Consider the following 21,507-nt stretch of genomic DNA (forward strand, 5'->3'; position numbering starts at 1 on the left):
ACAAGAGACTATGTTGCAAGCAGTGAATGCAGTAGACTAGATTTTGAGAAGGCTAGAACATGGGAGAGTTTAGGCCCTAAAATAGACTGGATTTAATTTGGATCTTCTGAGGATGTGACGAGCAAAGTAGCAAAAAAGGTGAACCAGTGAATGGGATTTCTTTGGATTTGGATATTCTGTGTTTGAATTTATCAATTTTGTTTGTAGTATCACTTATTTTACAAAAAAAATCACATCTTTGTCAAACATAATTTCCCATTCATGAATCCATGCTGATTGTGGCCAATCAAATCATTTTTTGACCAACTGCCTCTTCGTATGCTAGATTTGAACATTTTCCCTCCTAGAGATGTCAAGCCAATAGGTCTGTAGTTGTCTATTTTCTCTCAGATCTTCTTTAAATATTTTGCTGCCTTTCAATCCACAAATTACAGAATTGATAGAATTTTTCAAAAATAAGCACCAATGCATCAACTATCTCTACAATCACCTTGGGACCCTAATTAACATTAACATTGTTTCTTGGATATTAATCAGCTTTCAGCCCCATTAATTTGATCAGTGCAATTTTCCTACAGATGCTAATTTCCTTCAAGCCCTCATTCTTCCACGACACTGATATCTCTACTTCTGGGAGTTTCCTGGCATCATCCTCATTGAAAACAATCACACAGTAATCATTTAGTTTCTCTTCAATTTCTCTATTCACCACTAGATATGCTGTTTATAATGGACTCTCATTCATTTTAGCAAAATTCTTTGTGTAGCGAGAAAAGCTTTTGCATTCTCTTTTTTTTCTCAACAGATTGCGTTTCTATTCTATTCTCACTTTGCTTATCAGTTTTTTGCCCTACATTGTATTTTGTCAGAATTACTACTGTTTCTGGCACCTTGTATGCCTTTTTTTTTTAAATCATGGGTAAACCTGATTGTGTTCATAAATAACTCCAACCAACTTCTGCCCACTAGCTGATTCTTAATTCAACCCAAACTGATTCTACGTTGTTCTTCTATGAGATCCTCCCTTATTAATGTGCTGATCCCATTCCTTATCAGTACAACTTATCCACCGTTATCCTTCATACCTGTCCTCCTTTAAAGTCAAATATTGGATATTCAGTCTCTAGTCCTGGTCACCATGCAGCAAAGTTTCCATGCTTGTAATTGGATCACGTGCTTGTATCTCAACTTGCCTTTTAAATCATCTACCTTGTGAATGCTGCAGGCATTCATGTAGAGCACATTTGCCCTTGTCTTTTTCATGTCATTCTCCTTATAACGTGTATTCTGCTCAACTTTTTTTCTCCTGTCTTCCTAGCATCTTTTCAAACCCTGACTACTGGCTTCCCTTCCTTCCAGTTTGGGTTGTACTTCATTTTTCCCATTCCCTGGCAAGCTAGTTTAAACTCACCCCAATTACACTGGCAAAGCTCCCTACAGGGATGTCAGTCCCGATTCCATTATGATTATAACCTCTCTAGGTTGTCTTACCTGCCCTGATCCAATTCCTCAGAAACCTGATGCCCTCCCTCCAAAGATCAGTTCTGCAACCATGAATTCAGTTGAGTAGTCCTCGTTCTCATATCCATTGTCACATGCTAGTGTGCATAATCCTGAGATTACTGCGCTTGATGTCCTGCTTTTTAATTTTGTTCCTAACTCTGTTCCTAAATCTGTATTCAGGACCTCCATCCATCCTCCTCGCGCCCCCCCCCCCAATGTTTCTTGTACCAACGTGGACCATGACATCTGGCTGGAACGCCTCTTCTGGAAGGATGACTTGGAGTTGCTCCATGACTTCTGTGACCCGACACCATGGAGGCAACATACCATCCTGGAATCACATTTAGCATGGAAGTGCTTGCCTGATTTTCCCCCTAAGTGTGGAATCCTCTGAAACTATTGCTCTTCCATTCGTCTCTCTCTCCCTCTCTCTCTCTCCCTCTCTCCCTCTCTCCCTCTCTCCCTCTCTCTCTCTCTCTCTCTCTCTCTCTCTCTCTCTCCCTCTCTCCCTCTCTCCCTCTCTCCCTCTCTCCCTCTCTCCCTCTCTCCCTCTCTCCCTCTCTCCCTCTCTCCCTCTCTCCCTCTCTCCCTCTCTCCCTCTCTCTCTCTCTCCCTCTCTCCCTCTCTCCCTCTCTCTCTCTCTCCCTCTCTCTCTCTCTCTCCCTCTCTCCCTCTCCCTCTCTCCTCTCCCTCTCTCCCTCTCCCTCTCTCCCTCTCCCTCTCCCTCTCCCTCTCTCCCTCTCCCTCTCTCCCTCTCCCTCTCCCTCTCCCTCTCCCTCTCTCCCCTCTCCCTCTCTCCCTCTCCCTCTCCCTCTCTCCCTCTCCCTCTCTCTCTCTCCCTCTCTCTCTCTCCCTCTCTCTCTCTCCCTCTCTCTCTCTCCCTCTCTCTCTCTCCCTCTCTCTCTCTCCCTCTCTCTCTCTCCCTCTCTCTCTCTCTCCCTCTCTCTCTCTCTCCCTCTCTCTCTCTCTCCCTCTCTCTCTCTCTCCCTCTCTCTCTCTCCCTCTGAGAAATCATCAGCTTCTAAAATAGAATGCCAGTTAGCAAGCAAGATACACTGAGGGCCCTTCTGGTTTTCTCAAATAGCTTAGTTGTTGCCTTTCCTCCTTTGCCTGTATGCTTCTCATGTGCTGTGACCTCCTCTCTCCACATAATATCCTTGCACAACTGTGAATGCAGTTGCTGTTTGAGCTCCCAAATCTAGAGCTGAACCTGAGACAACTGATAACATTTCATACAGATGCATTTGTCTGGAACATGTGGTATGTCTGTGACTTTATGCATTCCTCAGGATTGACACTTCCCTTGGCCCTTCTGGCCTGCCATCCTGTAACTCTTAAAAACTATTACTTTTGAATTTGTGCGTTCTTAGCTTGAAAACTTAATGAGCTGTTTCTCAGGACGAGGACGAAAACAAATTGGCAACTTGAACATAAATACTCAACTTTCACTTTGAAGATTGAGAAGCTTTGGTCAGTATTTGCAAGTAGCTGCATTCCCTGCACTCATGTCATGCAGCCATTGGTCTTAGTACAGGTAGGCCTCGAGTCTTACCTTGGTTTTTTTCTCTCCCGCATTCACCTCCTCTGGAGATTTCATTTCTTGGAGTAAACCTGGATTAAAGAACCTGTTCTCCCCTGCCCCAAATTTCATGTTATTCACTTTGACAGAGTCTCCTCAGCTAAGTCTCCTTCACTCACTACAACTTGCATTGCATTCTGTCACCTGAGTGGCTGATGGTATTTATTTCACAATAAACTTAGGAGAATGCCATTTGTATGTTAACTTTTTGGCCAAAATTTTAATTACTCCAACATTTTTAATTGGTGAACCTGTGGAGCCCTAATATTCAATTCTTTCCTTCTCTTCCGCCCCCCCCCCCCCCCCCCGCTCTCTTGTAACGAGGGCAAATAGAGACCTTTTGAGTGACTGCAATAACATGTATTCACCTGATGATTACAATGACTTTAGTGAATCTGTTTGAGGGAAATGCATGAAATTAAGTGAAGATGAATGAGATTGGTCGATGGGATTTTTGTAAGTGTATAGAAAGTGGAGGATGGGAGTGTAAGCGTTAGATTATGGTGTAGGCTGAAGAATACCAAATAGTCATGGCTAGTATTTGGAGTGGGGCTTGGATGAACATGCAATTGTAACCACTTTCCTTCACCTTGTAAGCAAACTGCTTTCTAAACCAAAATCTAATAGTGTTGATTTTAATTGATAAATTCAAATCCACAATCAAACTATTAGATTATTCTAAACAGTCACTATCAGTCTGAGACATCTACCACTTTTAGATGTGAATCCACAACAGGTACTTCTTAACTTGTGTGAACTACTTAAAGGGAAATTTCATCGTATATTTGTCTTTTTCTTGGAATCGACGGTCATGTGACTGTGTGATATTGTTTGTAAATGAATCTAGGTGTACACAGATTTAACTAGCTTCATATTGATTAGAACAGTGAAGCTAATAAATTGGATTACTAGTCTTTAGCTTGATCACCTTGCAAGAATCAACAACTGATCTCCTAACAATATTTTTAAAAGAATGAGAAGGATGGCGCACGTGAATGTTCTCAAATCTCCAGTCAACAAATTCCTGGAATAATTCAAAGTGAAATGAACACACATTCTTCAGGATTTTCTTGATGTAGCAATTAGTTGGAAATGATACACTCTGAAGATGAAAACAATTATTTTCTGCTCAAGCCTTGATCAAGTTTGGGAGGGGGGGGAGGTGATGAAAACCTGCTTGCTAGTTAAGTGCCCAAACTAAAGCCTACAAACTTTGTATGATCAGTGAATTGTACACGCAAGTCTGGTAACGCAACGGTTATAGTTTCTGAACAGTCCATGCTTCACATTTTAAGCAAAGGTTACTCATTATTTATGTATCAAGTTTCCTTTAAAACTTAACAATTTGGATGGACAAGTAATGAGCATTATTTTATTTTCACCATTTTGCTGGACAGTAATACTATATGGAAAATTTATGAAATTTCGATTCAAATATAGAAAACTTGTAATGGTTTTTTTCTAGCCTTTACATTTTTGGGTTTGCAACAATTCCACCTCTTACAGGTGACATGACATGTCAGTTTTAATTATGGCTCTCAAAAAACACCATATATGCATGAGAGTTTGGGGAGTATGAGGAAAGTCATGTGTATTAGTGCTCACAAAGGAATCTGTTTGCGTAGTTTGAGTCACAAGGCAATGAAACACACCCTGTGGGAAGCTGGACTAAAATGAGATGGAATGTTGCTGTGTATATTCATTGTATGTCCTTTTTAGAATACTGTATGTGCGCTGATTAATTAAATTGCTGGAGTCGTGTCAATAGGAACACATGCTTCTGCAGTGCCAAAAACTTTATATTATGTTTAGTTTCAAGGGCATTGCCAAATATGTAGCTAATGGAAATGAATGTAATGTGTGACCATGGTATTTCAATTTTAATTTCAGTACTGTCCATTATCTTTGTATCTGCAAAGGCAATGATATCAAGAAACTTCTTTTAACCACTTGTATGTGACAGTCTTCACTTTGATTTCACATGCTACTTGAGACTGATTTACTTGCTCTGCTAACAATAAAATAGACTAGTAGTTGAATTGCAAGCTGTTACTCTGAAGCTCTTTCAGAAGAAGCAAATACTAGAACTGGTCAATCTCAAATCTTTAAAACTCTGTAATTAGTTTTGTAAAATTTAAAAAAAGGCATTACTACACAAGTTTGGTTGTTACATGTTCCTTCATGATGTCGATTTGCAGATTTTCAAATGATAAATGAATAGATTGATCATCTACCAGACAATTGTTTTGACTTTACACAATGTATTGGGAAATATTTTATTAGAATCTGTATTTAATTTGTCATGAGCAAATAACTGCAGTTGCTGGAATCTGTACTGAAAACAAAAAAAGCTGCAAATGATGGGGATGTGGGTCAGGGAGCATCTGTGGACAGAGCAAGCTAATGCTTAGAGTCTAGATGACTTCAGAGCTGAAGTGAAGTGTGGAGGGGTTGACATTTATATAATAGTGTAGCGGTGGAAAGCTGGGGAAGAAAGGGTGCAGGTTAAGTGATTGAAGAATTGAGAATGGCAGAGTTGTTAGGCTTTGTGCAAGAACTATAATATATGCGAGAAAAATGTATGAGATAAGAATAGACTTTTTTCTTTCCTCATTAATGAGATGAGGACAGCATTTATTGTTCATCCCGAATTGCTCAGAAGGCAGGTTAGAGTCAACCACTCTCTGTGGGACTGGAGTCACACATAAGCGAGACCAGGTAAGGATGGCAGCTTCCTTCCTGAAGGACATTAGTGAGCCAGATGGGTTTTTCCCGACAATCAACCATGGATCCTCGGTCATCATTAAATTCTTAATTCCAGATATTTTATTGAATTCCAATTCCATTGCCTGTCATGGCAGCGGGATTCGAACCAGAGTCCCCAGAATGTTGCCTGGGTCTCTAGCTTAAGGACAGTGATAATATCACCAGGCCATTGCCTCCCCAAATTGACTTAGGTGCTATGATAGCATAATAGTCATGGATCATTTATAGATCTACAGCTCAGAAAAGGGCCCTTTGAACCATTTGATTCAGCACTGGAGATATTCTAACGTTCTGTAGACAGAGCTTCAAATCCCACCATGGCAGCTGGTGGAATTTAAAGTTAATTAAAACGCAGAATTGAAGGCTAATCTCAAGTGGTGACCATGCAGACAAATCTGTTGCTCTCACTACCAATCTGGTTTATTGCCCTTGAGGAAAAGAAGTCTTCTGTCTTTTGGTCTGGCTGCATGTGACTCTGGATCCAGGCAATTTGGATGACTTTTAACTAGCCTCTGACATGGCTCAGCAAGCCATTCAGTTCAAAGACACATTAAGGATGAGCAATAAGTGTTGGCTTTCCTTGTAATACTCCCATCCCTGAAAAAACATTCGTTTTTCTGAAATGCAGTTGTTTCTCCTGCCTTTTTATATTATCTCCTGTACGGTGTTTCTCAACTGGTTCTATAAATAACTAACAGGGATCTGACATGCAGGCTGAATTTACATCGAGTGACTGCTCAAGTTTTGTTCAAGGGACATCGAATCAGTGGTGGTCAGGTGTGCTTTTGCTCTTCTGCTTTCCTGTTGCTCAGTCCATATTCTCCCTGGTCTGTGCTTCTGCATTCTCAGTTCCCCTCTCCAAAGATAGGTGGATTGTAATGTGAAACTGGCACATCCATCTCGCCAAATATAATACCTGTTTTCTTAAAACAATTGTTAAAATGCACTTGTAATATTTTTAAATTTAGTACATGTCTGTCATGTAATAGAAGTAAGGACACAATTGCCAGGACACAATGATATAACCTGGGCTACTGACATGGCGATTGCATAATTAGAATTGACCTTTTTAATTTAATTGTATTCAAGAGCTTTATACAGTTTAGATGCTGTAAATCCAGACTCTGTACATATTTTTTTCATGTTTGTGATTGTATCCTTGATCAGTTCTACAGTTTGTATCACAAGGTATTAAAAGCTGGATTACACAACAAAATGCAATGATTTTATCAGTTTGACCCCATGAGTGTTTTAAATGTGTTTTTAGTCTCTGTGTAAATATTGAATTTTAGATGTGTCAGAATGATGACATTAGTGTGAAGTTTGCAAAACCATTGGTGCCTCTTTCAGCAATAGCAGATTCACAAATGTGCAATACTTGGATGTAAATAAGATGGAGGCTTTTAATCTGGCATGTTTTTTGGATCAAAATTGCATTACCTGTTTTTATATTTGAAACTGCCATTCAAAATTTAAGTTTAGCAAACCACTGATACAGGAACACTCAACGCAAGAAGTGACATTTGTGGTGAGAAGGTATAAATGTTTTTCTTGTAAACATTGAGAGCCTGAATATCTGTCGGGCAGATCTCGGTGCTTTGGTATGTGATTAACAAATAGTGAAGTCCCAAAAAAAATGAAAAGGTACTAAAAATGTCCATTTCCAATATCTGTAGTTGTAGGTTTACCACGTAATATCAACTTGAGAATCTTCAGAAAGAAGTGATACCTTAAACAGGTGCACTTGCGTTTAACAAATGTAGGTTGCAGTTATGTAATGCTCAGCAAAATACAAATAACCCCACACGATAAACTATTTTGTGAAGTGCAGTGATTGCTTTTCTGTTGGCAAGGCAATATCTTTTTGAAAGCTGTTCTGCAGCAGTAAGATGCTCAAGGTAGTGTGAAATGCATGAAGTAATCTGGTTATTGAAGGTGGGTGGATATAATGTGTTTGCTCTTGTTTGGCTATATTTATTAACTTGATTATTTGCTAATGGATAAATCTCATCAAAACATGATGCATAAGGGCGACAGAACTGATTTTCTTTCAGGTAAAGATTCCGATCCTTTATTCCTAGTTTTTAAAGGATCCATAAATGTTGGAAGGTGGAATGGATCAATCTTTATAAATATTTACAAGTGTAGGCTTTATTTAGAAAACTCTTTTTTTTCTTCATTTGTTCCACTAATGTGGTAGAATATATCATAAACATTCCATTCTTTCAGAACATGTTCAATATGGATTAGCCTGAAATCTTATTAGTTTCCATCTCACTCTTAATGAAACATTTTTTTTAATGCTTTGGGCTCCCCCGCACCAGCAAGGAAACCTGTCTAGAAAGATGTGTAATTGTAGTAATGTTCAGTTAAAATAACTTGGCAGAGGCATGCACTCTGTCTTCTCAAATTATTCATGTGAGACAATACAAGACAGTACACTTATAGAGCAAACTACTTCTCAAATAGTGGCATAAATTGTTCATGCCCATGCTGATTGGAATAACTAGGTGATAAAAGGAAGCTGCAGGAAATGTGGCAGGGTAATGGTTTCGTGATTTAGTTCATGGGCATAAAAAATGTGCAGTTCTTTCATTTTGGGGGGTGTTTGCAGACAAGCAAGTTTTCTGTTGCAGATGGGAGGGAGAAACTTGAGGAACCAAATGAGGTAAATGCCAAATTCTGATTCCAGTGTAAAGGATGTTTAAAATTCACTTTGCCAAATTAGTCTGCTTTTTTTTAAAAAAAATACTCTAAAACTGGATTTTCTTTGCTACAAATGTGGAAAATAACATTTTGCAAAGTCAAGCAAAATATAGGGGACATTCTGAGGCGTTCAGAAGTGGAAATTCAATTTCTTCATTTGGACATTTAGAGCTGGAGTTTCCTGTTTCGAGTTGGAGAACAAGCAGGGTTTGTTTCCATGTCGCAACCTAACTCTGTCACAAGTGCAGCTGGCAACCAGTTTTCCCGGAATTTAAGCCTTAATTTGTTAAGGGTCTGCCTTTTAATTAGGTGGGAACGGAGGGCGTCTGCCTCTGAAAAAGGCAAGGTAAAAGAGCACCTATAAAAGGATTCGGTAAGTGTGCCTATATAGAAGTGCAGTAGAATTGCTTCCAAACAATATAAATAACCTGTGTTGTTATCTTGGTGAATTCCCTTCTGCCCCTTCCAAATCCAGTACCCCATAAAACATTGCTCTGCATCCTTACTGTTGGAGGTTTAAGGCAATCTTTGTCCAAGTTGTCACAATTATGTCTTCTGTAATATTGACCCCCACATGGACTGCCACATGTATGCCCATTCCCATGCCTTCATTAGCTCTACTACTCTTTCCTCATTGTCTATTGCTGCAAGCAAGGAATGTGACTCTTATGTTTTGTACCCTGCCATGAACTCAAAGGTTTATCCTCTCCTGACTTACCTTCAACTTGCTACATGCTGGTCACCAGCCTCTGAAAGATGAGGGCTCCAAAAGGCCAATTGCCTTGACCAAAGTTGCACTGTTTCAAACACAGCCTATTAATGAACATTTCTGTAGCTTGATTGGCCCAACAGGCACAGGTTAGTTCCAAGCCTAGCCTCTCCTCTGACCCCTCAAAAACTATTGACAAACAGAAGCAGAAATTCACTTGTTGAGCTGCTTGCTCCAGCATTTAGATGCTGCTGCCATTTTCTTCTTGACTGCTTCCTATTCCAGCTTGGTTCGGGATAGCAAAAGTCAGCCCTTGGTGACGTGTGCCCACCATTGTGCTTAACAACAAATGATCCAGTAGTGACAACTGGAGAGCATTGAAGGATGATGCCTCCAGCTGTGGTTTGAACAGCAAAGGAGGACAAATTCAGAAATAGTGTTCTGAATCAGGTCTGTAAATGCTGCTGCCCCTCCAATGCCTTCGAGGCACAAGTTGGAGAGTTTAATGGAATGGCCTAGCTGGTTGCACGTGCTTGATGAGCCCATTTACACCCTTTAAAATGTCTAATCTCTCCACTACCAATGCACAGTGGTCAGAATGTGTTACCTACAGGATGCATTGTGGTACATTGTCAGAGCTGTTTTTTGACTGTGCCTCGGGTGACCTCTGTCCTCTTGAAGAACAAGCGAATCAAATGCATAGGAATGCTGTTTTTAAGGCCAAAATCCATGTAGTGTCTGACTTGCTAGTATTATGGCATTATTTTCACTTCATGATCAAGAAGGATTGCCACCATCTTAAGTCGTACTGTGGATGTATGATGTATGAACTGCTTGGTTGTACCAGCAATGTTATTAAAAATACATTGTTTTAAATGGATATGATGGGTGTATTTACAAAGGTATACTAAAGCTGTGAATGCCTGTGGTTTTTTGGAAAATAAGCTGGGAGCAGATAATTAGGATTCTTACCAGTCAGGTACTTGTCCAAGAATTCTGGGAACCTGACCTAGAGGGTGTTAACAGTGAATGAAGGATTTGGTTGGTGTAACTGGGTATTTAATGCTTTTATGACTATTAGCAATGTCAATAACAAATTAATCAGTCACGCTGCTCAGGCATTGTTGAAGATTTCTGAAATCTACACTTACAGAAGAGCAAAGAACTTCTCATGAAATGTCAGTGGTGAATCAATAACACATGGGACAAAAGCCTGTTAGTAGCAAGATGCCAAGATTTAAAGGTTATCATAGAATCCTAGTGTGGAAGCAGGCCATTCAGCCCATAGTCCACACTGACCCTCCAAAGAACATACCACCAAGACCCACCTCCCTACCCTATTCCTGTAACCCTGCATTTCCCATGGTTAATCCAGCTAACTTACACATCCCTGGACGCAATGGGCAGTTTAGCATGGCCAATCCATCTTTGGACTATGGAGGAAATCGGAGCGCCCAGAGGAAACCCTTGCAAACAAGGGGAGAATGTACAAACTACACACAGCCAGTCGCCAAAAGGTGGAATTGAACCCAGGTCTCTGGCATTGTGAGGCAGCAGTGCTAGCCACTGACCCATTGTGTCACCCAATTCCTTTGGGAGTTTAGTGGGGTTTTTTGTAAAATTTAAGGCTTTCAATGCAGAACTTGTTTAAAAACCTTTCTTCCTGGTATCTTCACACAGTGGCTGCTTTGTGGCAACTGAAAGCATGACATGGAGATAGAATTCCTTCAAATTCTTGCCCTGTGGCCAGATGCCTGACTTCCATTTGGTAACTTCCTGCTTAGTACTACAATTAAAACTGGGAATTTGTAATTAACTGTTTATGTTGTTTTATGAATTAACGTGAGTTCTGTTTTCATGCTGGTTTCTACTGTGCCTAATTTGCTTTCTTCAATTCTACAGAAAGTTTATGAGTAAGTTGCAGAAGCCAGCGCTAACAGGCCAGCGGTTCAAGACCAGGAAAAGGGGTAAGCTTTCTAACTGTGATAATGGGAACTGCAGATGCTGGAGAATCCAAGATAATAAAATGTGAGGCTGGATGAACACAGCAGGCCCAGCAGCATCTCAGGAGCACAAAAGCTGACGTTTCGGGCCTAGACCCTTCATCAGAGCTTTCTAGCTGAGCAGTTTTCCTTGTGAACTCCTAGATGCAGTAAAGAAGTTCCACTGCTGAAGGATAAATCGACCCTTTTGTTGCAACTAAAGATATCGAACAATCCAAGGAACATCTAATGTTATCTGTGGAATAATTTGCATCACAATACTGAAGCACTTGGTTGGGTGAAGAAGTAAATGAGAGAAATTCCAATTCAATCTTTTGTCTGCACTATCACGTAGAGATTTGAAACTATTCCATAACCCAATAAAGCAATCAATAATTGATATCACAATTACTGCTGTCAAGTTGCCATCACCACAGAAATAACTCCCCTGACTCATTCAGCTATTCCACCCACCCTTGTTACAAAGTGTCTATGCTACTTGAAAAGACTGACTTGAGTATGGTGCAAATTGTCTAATTGTTATCTGGGTAGATTGCAGGTGATTTGTGTGACTGGAATGCTATCTCTTGTGCAGATGAAAAGGAGAAGTTTGAACCAACAGTCTTCAGAGACACAATCATTCAAGGTCTCAATGAAGCTGGAAATGACCTTGAAGCAGTTTCCAAGTTTCTGGATGTAACGGGCTCGAGACTAGATTACCGTCGTTATGCAGACACTCTATTTGATATATTGATAGCTGGGAGTATGCTTGGTAAATATGAATTCAACTTTATTTAATAGACTAAGTAACAAAAAGAAGAATGAAATATTGTTTTAATATCAATGTTAAGGGTGTTGGTTTAAAACCACAATGGTTTAGTCATTGATCTAGACAAGAATCTAAAAGCTTTTTTTTGATAATTGCTTCCTTTGTTCTAATTGTTTTTAACCTCCAAGATAATTTTTTAAAAGTTATTTTAAAGTTTGAAGCGTTTATTTAAAATAAAAATGAATATTTTCTGCTGAAGTAGTTTTTAATAAGCTGTCCCTTGATGCTGCCACAAGTACAACTTCATTTATTTAGCGTAGAAAAATATCTTGAGGCATTTCAGAGGTGTATGAAAACTGATCGCCATGGTTGTCCATTTGAAACTTTCATAATTAAGGCAGCAGGAGACAACCTGAGGAGGTAGCTCAGCAAACTTTACTGAAGTCATAAAATAATATTCCTTTAAAACAAGACAGTAATTTCACGACATACAGTAGCTCCTGCCTTCCAGTTCAACTTGGGAAGTGGAGCCAAGACACTCTGGTCTCTCTCTATTACCTGTGGTATCTTCTGCTTCTGATTGGACAACAGATTTTACTAACTTGGTATGCACCCCAGTTGCTTTAAACTGCTACCTGTTTTTCAAAAAAAGAATTATTTAATTTTCTTTCTTTCATTGACTATCTTTAATGATTCCTTACGAAGACAGAAGAATATTTTGTGATATCTAATTTGAAGATTAAGATAGTGACATTTGTTTTCAGGCCTCCATGGTTGATACTGAGCTCACTGGCTGTTTTTGCTTAATTGGTGACTCCAGACTCTCAGCAATGTGGTTAATTCTGAACTGCTCTCTGGGCAATTAGGGATGGGCAATAAATGCTGTCTCGGCCAGCAATGCCCTCGTCCCTATAATGAATAAGAAAAAGTGCAGCTTCTTGAGTGTCTTCAGTCTTTTCCACAACATTGAAATCGTCCTGATTAAAACTATAAATGATATTCCATGATAACAAAGTGTGGAGCTGGATGAACACAGCAGGCCAAGCAGCATCTTAGGAGCACAAAAGCTGATGTTTTGGGCCTTGATCCTTCATCAGAGAGAGGGTCTAGGCCCGAAATGTCAGCTTTTGTCCTTCTAAGATGCTGCTTGACCTGCTGTGTTCATCCAGCTCCACACTTTGTTATCTTGGATTCTCCAGCATCTGCAGTTCTCATCATCTCGAATGACATTCCACGTCTCCTTCCTTATTATCCATCTCTCCGAGTACGGTGCACTTTCTTCATTCTCCTAGACTGAAGGATTTTGAATTAGCTAACTACACCATCCCCCTCAGACCTCCATTCTGCTGCTCGGTGGGACTGCAGTCCATGAATTTGGCCTTAACTGTTCAGTCATATCATCCAGAAAATGTTTGCTTCCTCAGTCACCTCTCCCATATGTTCTCTCTAGTTTCGGTTTCTTCGAGGTCCGTGCATGGCTCTGATTTCTGAAACTGGAAGTCAGTGCTGGTAATGGCATGCAGATTGAGCTTCATAGGCTCTCAGTCCAACAACCATGCAGCTTAGAGTGAATGTTGCTCCCTTCAATGAGCAATCTTTGGCCCAAGCAGTTTCTCACTTAGAATGCTGCCTTTGACAACATGTCTGAAAGCATGATGTTAAGTTCCACATGTATACTGATGATAAACAGCTCTTTTCAACACCACCTTAATCCTTCCACTGCATTTAAGGTTGTCAGGCTGCAGCTCTGACACTAAGTACAAAATGAGCAGAGATTTATTCTAATTCTTTCCTTTGCCTAATGACTGCCAGTAACCTTGGCCTTCCTTTGTTACCTTGGGCTGAGCTTTGAACTCCCCGTCCTGTCAATCAACAAGACCATCTACTTCCAGTTCTGTAATATCCACTTGCCTCCATGACTGCCTGAAGTCCTCTCCTGCTAAAAGTCTTCATTTAGGCTTCTCTGTTTCCAAACTTGACTGTTTCAATGATTCCTGCCTGACCACCCGGCACCCATCCTTTGCAAATTTGACTTAATGCACGGCACTTCCCATGTTTCGGCGGCAAGTAGAGTTCGTTTCACTTGTCACTGCTGCTTGTCGGCGAGTATTGCTTCCTTGCCTATCAACACTTCAAAGTTTAAATTGCATCTGTGTCCAAATCTCTGCAAACCTTTGACCCTCCCAATCTCTCGCCTTGTTCTGCACTATAACGCTTAAGTTTTCACGTTCTGGCAGTTTTGGCCTTTTCCTCCTCCCTGAGCTTTGCCTTAATTTTGGTAACCATTATCAAACATTTTGGAACATTTTACTATTTAAAGAGTGCTGTATAAATGCAAATTGTTAGACTAAATTGGGACTAAAGCTGCTATTGTAGGCAAGTTTAGTTCTGAATTTGTTCTGCCTTTTGAAATGTGCAGCATGTGGAAATAATCAGGATGGAAACAAAGGGGCAGTTTGAGATTGCTCATATACACCACTTGAAAATAGAGTTAATCGATCTGATGTGAAGGAAACTTGAATACTAATATGAATTTCAAAGATGTAACTGGTAGTGGTTAGCAGGTGACTCTTGAAACAAAGTTGTTTGTTTATTCCCATCTTGTAGCCCCAGGAGGAACACGTATTGATGATGGAGACAGAACCAAGGTGACTGAATACTGTGTGTTTGGTGCCACTGAAGATCAACAAATCATCCGCAACTACGCTCAGGTAGGCAGGTGCTTTGGCATGTGGCTGTGAAGTAGGCATCAGCTTAAAACTATTTTAGGTGATGCCAACAGATTCCTGTCTGAAACCTTGCAATGTAACCTCTATCTGCCAACATACATTAAAAATATAATTTATCAACTTGAATTCTGCTTTAAATTAACTATGAATTAGTTAGTTTCAGGGCTAAAAGCAACATATCCTTTTTTTTCCTAAATTAAAAAAGATAACATTTTGCATTCAGTGCAGCTCCCAGTGCAGTAAGTTTATTTCATAAATGGGCGTAACTGAGATTTCAATGAAGAGACTGAGCAAGTCAACAAGAAGACAGCATTGCCAGCTACCATTTCAACTTTGGTCACCTCGTCCCAATTTGGACAACAGGTCAGTTTGAAAATGGTCATGTCTGTGCTGCCAGAAATACAGTTTCATGATTGCAGTTTAGGGCTATGTCCCTGACACAATCCACCTATAGGTAGCGAAAAGATTTGTTTTTCTTTTAATCTGTACTTTAGCAAAGTTGTCTGCAGCTCCTTCTGTTCAATAGCATCATGGATGCTGATATGAAGTGTGTGTGTGTACTGCATTTTGTGGCAGAGTATCTCATTCTTTCTCAAGAACTGTACCACTCATAAGATCAGAGAACCACATCAAACAATGTAAAATATTTCCCATGCATAATCTGCCTTGGTGTATATAGGCAGCAATAGGGGCTGACAATGCAGTTAAATGCAACCAGGTACTGTTGTTTTTAATCTTGAAACTTTAAGCAAATTATAGGCCTAATTTCATAGTTTGGCTGGACAGTGAGAAATGTTAATTCTTTTTTTCTTTTTGCTTCTCCTTTTAGGTCTTCAATAAGCTTATCAGACGTTACAAATACCTGGAAAAAGCATTTGAAGATTCCATCAAAAAGGTACTTTATTCCTAGCAAATTAACCTAGACTCTGCTTAATCTCATCGGAATCCCTGAGTATGAAAAATTGTTACTAGTCTTTCCAAAGTTAATATTTATTCTTTCTCAATATGGCATTGAAATCATGACTGATAAGGCTTTATGAAGAGTTAATTGTGCAAACGGTAATATCTGAGGTTCCACCAACAGTTATTGCTGAATTCCATTGGGACAGCAGTTGAGGCATCACAATTTGCTTCAACACCCTTGGACTGAACAGGATTCTTGCTTCTAATTGCTACCAAGTGGTACTCGCTGTAAGTCTGCACAAGTGGACCTCAGGTGAGGACAGGATTAAAGATGAGCTTTGAGGTTCTCTACAGTATGTAATCTGCCACGACTCGGAGCTCACTTATGAAGAAGGCAGCACTGTGGGATGGAACGGTGGATACCCTGAATCAGGGTGGCTTCAAGACACAGGGGAGAATGACAGTCTGGTGGGGGAGAAATTATTTTGGAGGAAATGTAGTACCATAGCTTCAAAGGGGGTGTCAAATGAATTCATAAGGTAAACAAGTATGAAGGACTCGCTATCATATGGTAAGCGTGAAGTTCATTATTGAAGTCCTGATGGGGATTGGGGTGGGTGGAGGCAGTAACAGAATATAGGTGTCTACTTTGCGAAAGTGTACCTTTTATTTAGGCCAGCCTAACTCAGCAATTTTTTTTTGTGAAAGGTAATGGGTTAGAATTTCCATGGCAATTTCAGTCAGAGCTTCTGTAGAACGCTCTGGAACAATGCTGTGAATGAGCTTTCTGTTGAAGTTAAGGCCTTAGCCCAAGAAACCTTGTGGAATGACTGTTAGTATGAGAGAGCCATTGTTGAGGATATTATAGATGTAGGAGCAGTTGGAAAGAATAAAGATATTGAAACAGCAATGATTTTTTTCCAAGGGTGGTTTTAAAGCAGTATATTTGGATGCATAAAGTTAGTAAAGTACTTAGTAAATCTTTGCTAACCAAGATTACCATATAAAGTAGATGGTGCAGACTTCAACAATTTGCAAAATGTAAAACAAGTGCAAGTGAATTAGCAATCTAATCCACATTGATCTCAATTTTAACTTTAACAGCACAGCCAAAATACATAGGCATGAAAGCATGAACATAGAACATTACAGCACAGTACAGGCCCTTCGGCCCTCGATGTTGTGCCGACCTGTCATACCGATCTCAAGCCCATCTAACCTACACTATTCCATGTATGTCCATATGCTTGTCCAATGACGACTTAAATGTACCTAAAGTTGGCGAATCTACTACCGTTGCAGGCAAAGCGTTCCATTCCCTTACTACTCTGAGTAAAGAAACTACCTCTGACATCTGTCCTACATCTTTCACCCCTCAATTTAAAACTATGCCCCCTCATGCTCGCCGTCTCCTAGGAAAAAGGCTCTCCCTATCCACCCTATCTAACCCTCTGATTATTTTATATGTTTCAATTAAGTCACCTCTCAACCTTCTCCTCTCTAATGAAAACAGCCTCAAGTCCCTCAGCCTTTCCTCGTAAGACCTTCCCTCCATACCAGGCAACATCCTCGTAAATCTCCTCTGCACCCTTTCCAAAGCTTCCACATCCTTCTTATAATGCGGTGACCAGCACTGTATACAATACTCCAAGTGCGGCCGCGCCAGAGTTTTGTACAGCTTCACCATAACCTCTTGGTTCCGGAACTCGATCCCTCTATTAATAAAAGCTAAAACACTGTACGCCTTCTTGACAGCCCTGTCAACCTGGGTGGCAACTTTCAAGGATCTGTGTACATGGACACTGATGAAGTCTTATTGATAAAAGAAACAGGTGAATGTGAAAGTACAAAATAATGTATGTATTATCAAATGTTCCTCATTATGCTTTCTTCCTTTGCAAATCTATTTTTGTTATACTTTCTCAGCTATTGCTGTTCCTAAAAGCATTTTCAGCTTCAGAACAGACTAAGTTGGCAACGCTAACTGGTATCCTCTTGGCCAATGGATCACTCCCATCTACAATTTTAACAAGCCTGTTTTCGGATAATTTGGTTAAAGAAGGTAATACTGGAAGACGTTCAGTTTTTTCTAAAAGTAGTTTGCGTTAAAGTTAGTAAATAAAAATGAAAAGTAATTGCTTGAATTTGGGATCTGGTGATGAATGTAAACATGGCAGTCCTCCTAAAAAGTGCATTAAATTTGTGCATGATAAAGTTACAGCGGCCAGCTTTTTACTACTTTTTGAGCTACTGGAATTGTAATATTGGTAATTACAAATAAAGAAGTTAAAATGTTCCAAAGATTGACCTGTTTGGTTGCTGGTTGAACAAAGTTATTTCATGTGAAATATTTCGAGCTTCTCAATCAATCTCCAACTCCACCTACATATCAATAACACTCGTAGAAACAAACATAGAACATTACAGCACAGTACAGGCCCTTCGGCCTCTGATGTTGTGTCGACCTGTCATACCAACCTGAAGCCCATCTAACCTACACTATTCCATGCGCATCCATATGCTTGTCCAATGATGACTTAAATGTACCTAAAGTTGGCGAATCTACTACCGTTGCAGGCAAAGCATTCCATTCCCTTACTACTCTGAGTATAAAGTTGTGAAAATGTTTTGATTTTAATGAGTAATCATTTGAAATCAAAAACTTAAATCTTTCCTGAGCAGAATAGTGTTTCTAATTATGTGACGACTTCAGCTCCTGCCTAGTACCTGGAAGAGTATGTATACTGGGGTTCTGTACCTTTTTTCAAACGGAAACTTTTTTGCATGATTCAGAAATAAGTCTAATTATAAATGATGGAAGTGTGTGTACAATTAGTCTGTCATATTCACTTGGAGAACATTATTGACCAATAATCATCATTATTTCAAATTATAATTTTGAGCTCCTGTCACGTTGAAAAACTAAAACAAAATTTATTGCTATTAAGAGCGTAATTTCACTAGACCCGATAGGAAAGGCCACCCTTCATTGTGTACTTAATGTCTATATTTTTTGAACTTATAGATACTGCAGTCAACATGATACTTCAATTTCCCATGAATCACAATCCAAGACACTGGATTGTATTTGTAGCAAGTATTACAGATGTTTCACAAAACAAATGTAGGAACAGGAGCCGTCATTCCTGTAACACTTCAGTGCTTTTAGCCACTGATCAAAATTTAGCAACCTGGACTTTACACATTCTCAAAGACTTGCCTCCCACAACAGTTCTCCTTGTTTTGAGCCGAAATTACACCTCTGGTTCTAAATTCTCCAACCAGGGAGAAGCATCTTACCTGCAACTAACTTGTTCATCCTTTTCAAGCATTTTCTAAGTTCCAATGAGGTCACCTCTGATTCTTTGAAATTCTGGAGAATACATCCCCAGTTTGCCTGATCTTTTGTCATGAGACAGACCTGCTATTCCAGCAATAAGCCTGGTGAGCCTTTGCTCAGCCTCTGTGGTGGTAATATCTTTCCTGAGGTAAGACCACCAAAACTGCGCACAGTACTCCTATTGCAAGCTAAGCATTATGTGAAAGAAATGCAGCAAGACTTCTGTTACTCTTGTATTCCGTTCCTCTTGTGATAATGTTAGCATTCAATTAACCTTCCTAATACTGAGGAAGGGTCAGTGGACCTGAAACGTTAACTGTTTCCTCCTTCAGATGCTGCCAGACCTGCTGAACTTTTCCAGCAACTTTGTTTTTGTTCCTGATTTACAGCATCCACAGTTCTTTTGGTTTTTAACCTTCCTAATAGCTTGTACACTTGCTTGTTGGCATTTAGTCAGTTATTACAAGGAGCCACAAGTCCCTTTTCACATACACTTTCCAACCTCTCTCTATTTAGGAAATACTGAACATGTGCTCTTGCTACTAAAGTGGAAAACCTCATTCTCCCATGTCTCATTCCATCTACCATGTTCTTTCCCAATCTTTACGCCTGTCCAAATCCTCCTCAAATATTTGACATTTTCCTTCGATCACATACATATTCCTGCTTAGCTTTAAGTCCTCTGCAAAATTAGAATTATGTCCAGTACGATGTCCAAATTATTGCTGTATAATGTTGTCCCCCAGTAGTCGGTTGTTCAGTAGGTTGCTTTAGAGAACCATTTGTAAGATACTCCAGAAACACATCCTCCACAGCTTTAGTGCTCAGTTGAGAACCCATTTGTAGATTGAAGTTACTCATGATCTCTGTTATCCATGCTACAAGCACCTCTCATTTTCTGATTTAGTACCATGTCTCGCGCTGCCACTAATATTGATGGCCTATGAATAACTCCAACTGATGTCTATTGCTTGTTTCTTCATTCCACACAGATTTCGCATGTTGTTCTTCCATTCTGAAATATTTCCTGACGAATGTACTGATCCCAGCCCTTATTATCAGCACCACTCCACTTCCTTTTCCTTGCCTGTCCTTCCTAAAGGTTGATAAACCTTGCACGTTGATTTCTGGTCATGGTTGCCAAGCGGCTATTTTTCTGTAGCAGTAATTATATCATTACGATTTGCCTTTATTTGCCTTTAGGTGACGTGGCTTGTTGCAAATGCTGCATGCTTTCAGGCTGGCTAAGTTTGTCCTTTTTTGACATCATTCTGCAGACTGTGTTTTGGCTTTGTTTCTTGTCTTGTCTCCTTTGCTGCTTTTCTGGTTTGAACCAACCCCAACAGTACTAGTAAATCTCCTTGAAAGGATATCAGCCCCAGCCCCACTAAAGTGTAACCAATTCAGCTTGTGCAGATCCCAGTTGCCCCAGAACTGGTCCAGAACCTCAGAACTGCAGCCCTTTGAACACCATTTCTCCAGCTAAGTGTTCATTGATTATGTCTATGTCTATCAATTGATTCCCCAGTTCTTATGCTTGCTAGCTCACGGCACACCGAGTAATCCTGAGATTACTTCTCTTGAGGTCCTTTATTTCTTTCTTAACTCTGTGAAATCTTCCCACATCCCTCTTCCTACCCATGTCATTGACACCAATGTAGATCACAGCTTTGACATCCTGCAGGTAAGGAGCAGTCCTACAACCACTCTGCAGCATACTTAACCCCAGCACCAAGAAGGCAGCGTACTCTTGAGCAGCAGTTAGCGTCACTAATTCTACATCTGAGGCAAAAGACTACATGATTAGTGCATATTGAGAGGGACTCATCCCACCGATTAGAAGCGTGCAGAATGGGGGAGCACCAAATAGTTGAAGAAACCGGCAGGTAGTGAAAGGGTTCCTTGAATTGCTTATGCATACCAGTAGGCATTCCATATGGAGAACTGAGGGTCAAAGTTCCTCAGGCAAATGCAGACAGTGCCTAGCCTGTAGCATCACTGGTGATGGAGGGGAGGAGAAGGAATGAGGGAGCAACAGTCGTAAGGGATTTCACCGGGGAATCAGTCGGACGTTTGTGGCAGTAAATATAATTCCAGGATGATGTGTTGCCTCCCTGGTTCTTGGGTTAAGGATGTCACAGGGTGGTTGCAGGACCTCCTTCTGTGGGAAGGAAGCAGTCAGCGGCTGTGGTCCACATTAGTTCCAATGACCTAAGCAGGAAGGAGAATGTAGGCTCATTTCATAAGATGCATCCTGTGTTAATGCAGGAGATGTCTGTGTCCGTATACTGAAAGCAGTAAGGCAGAAGTCTTCAGGTCATGGGTGTCCGAGTCTTGAAAGGCTGAAATGGTGTAGGAGTTGGACTGAAAGCTATGATGTGGTGAGGCCGGTGGTTTGTGAATGAAGCATGCAGGAGGATCCTGTCTGAGGGGCATGCAGGAACATCATGGTAAAGATCAAATTGGACAAAGGCTTGGATATGCAGCCAGCAAGTTGTTGCCACTTGGACTAACGTGCAAG

At 40.3% G+C, this 21,507-nt stretch overlaps 1 protein-coding gene across 1 annotated transcript in view; it reads left to right on the top strand.

Moving 5' to 3' along the window:
* The window catches only part of LOC125461561 (eIF5-mimic protein 1), a 52,680-nt gene that overhangs the window by 19,491 nt on the left and 11,682 nt on the right, over positions 1-21,507 (top strand). The window contains exons 2-6 of the mRNA XM_048550485.2: positions 11,166-11,230; positions 11,841-12,017; positions 14,622-14,725; positions 15,573-15,638; positions 17,573-17,708. Of these exons, the coding sequence (XP_048406442.1) occupies positions 11,173-11,230; positions 11,841-12,017; positions 14,622-14,725; positions 15,573-15,638; positions 17,573-17,708 (541 nt within the window). The 5' untranslated portion in view covers positions 11,166-11,172. The remainder of the gene's footprint in view (positions 1-11,165; positions 11,231-11,840; positions 12,018-14,621; positions 14,726-15,572; positions 15,639-17,572; positions 17,709-21,507) is intronic.

Source organism: Stegostoma tigrinum, chromosome 2 (assembly GCF_030684315.1).
Source record: "Stegostoma tigrinum isolate sSteTig4 chromosome 2, sSteTig4.hap1, whole genome shotgun sequence".
In the NCBI taxonomy this organism is placed as follows: domain Eukaryota; kingdom Metazoa; phylum Chordata; class Chondrichthyes; order Orectolobiformes; family Stegostomatidae; genus Stegostoma; species Stegostoma tigrinum.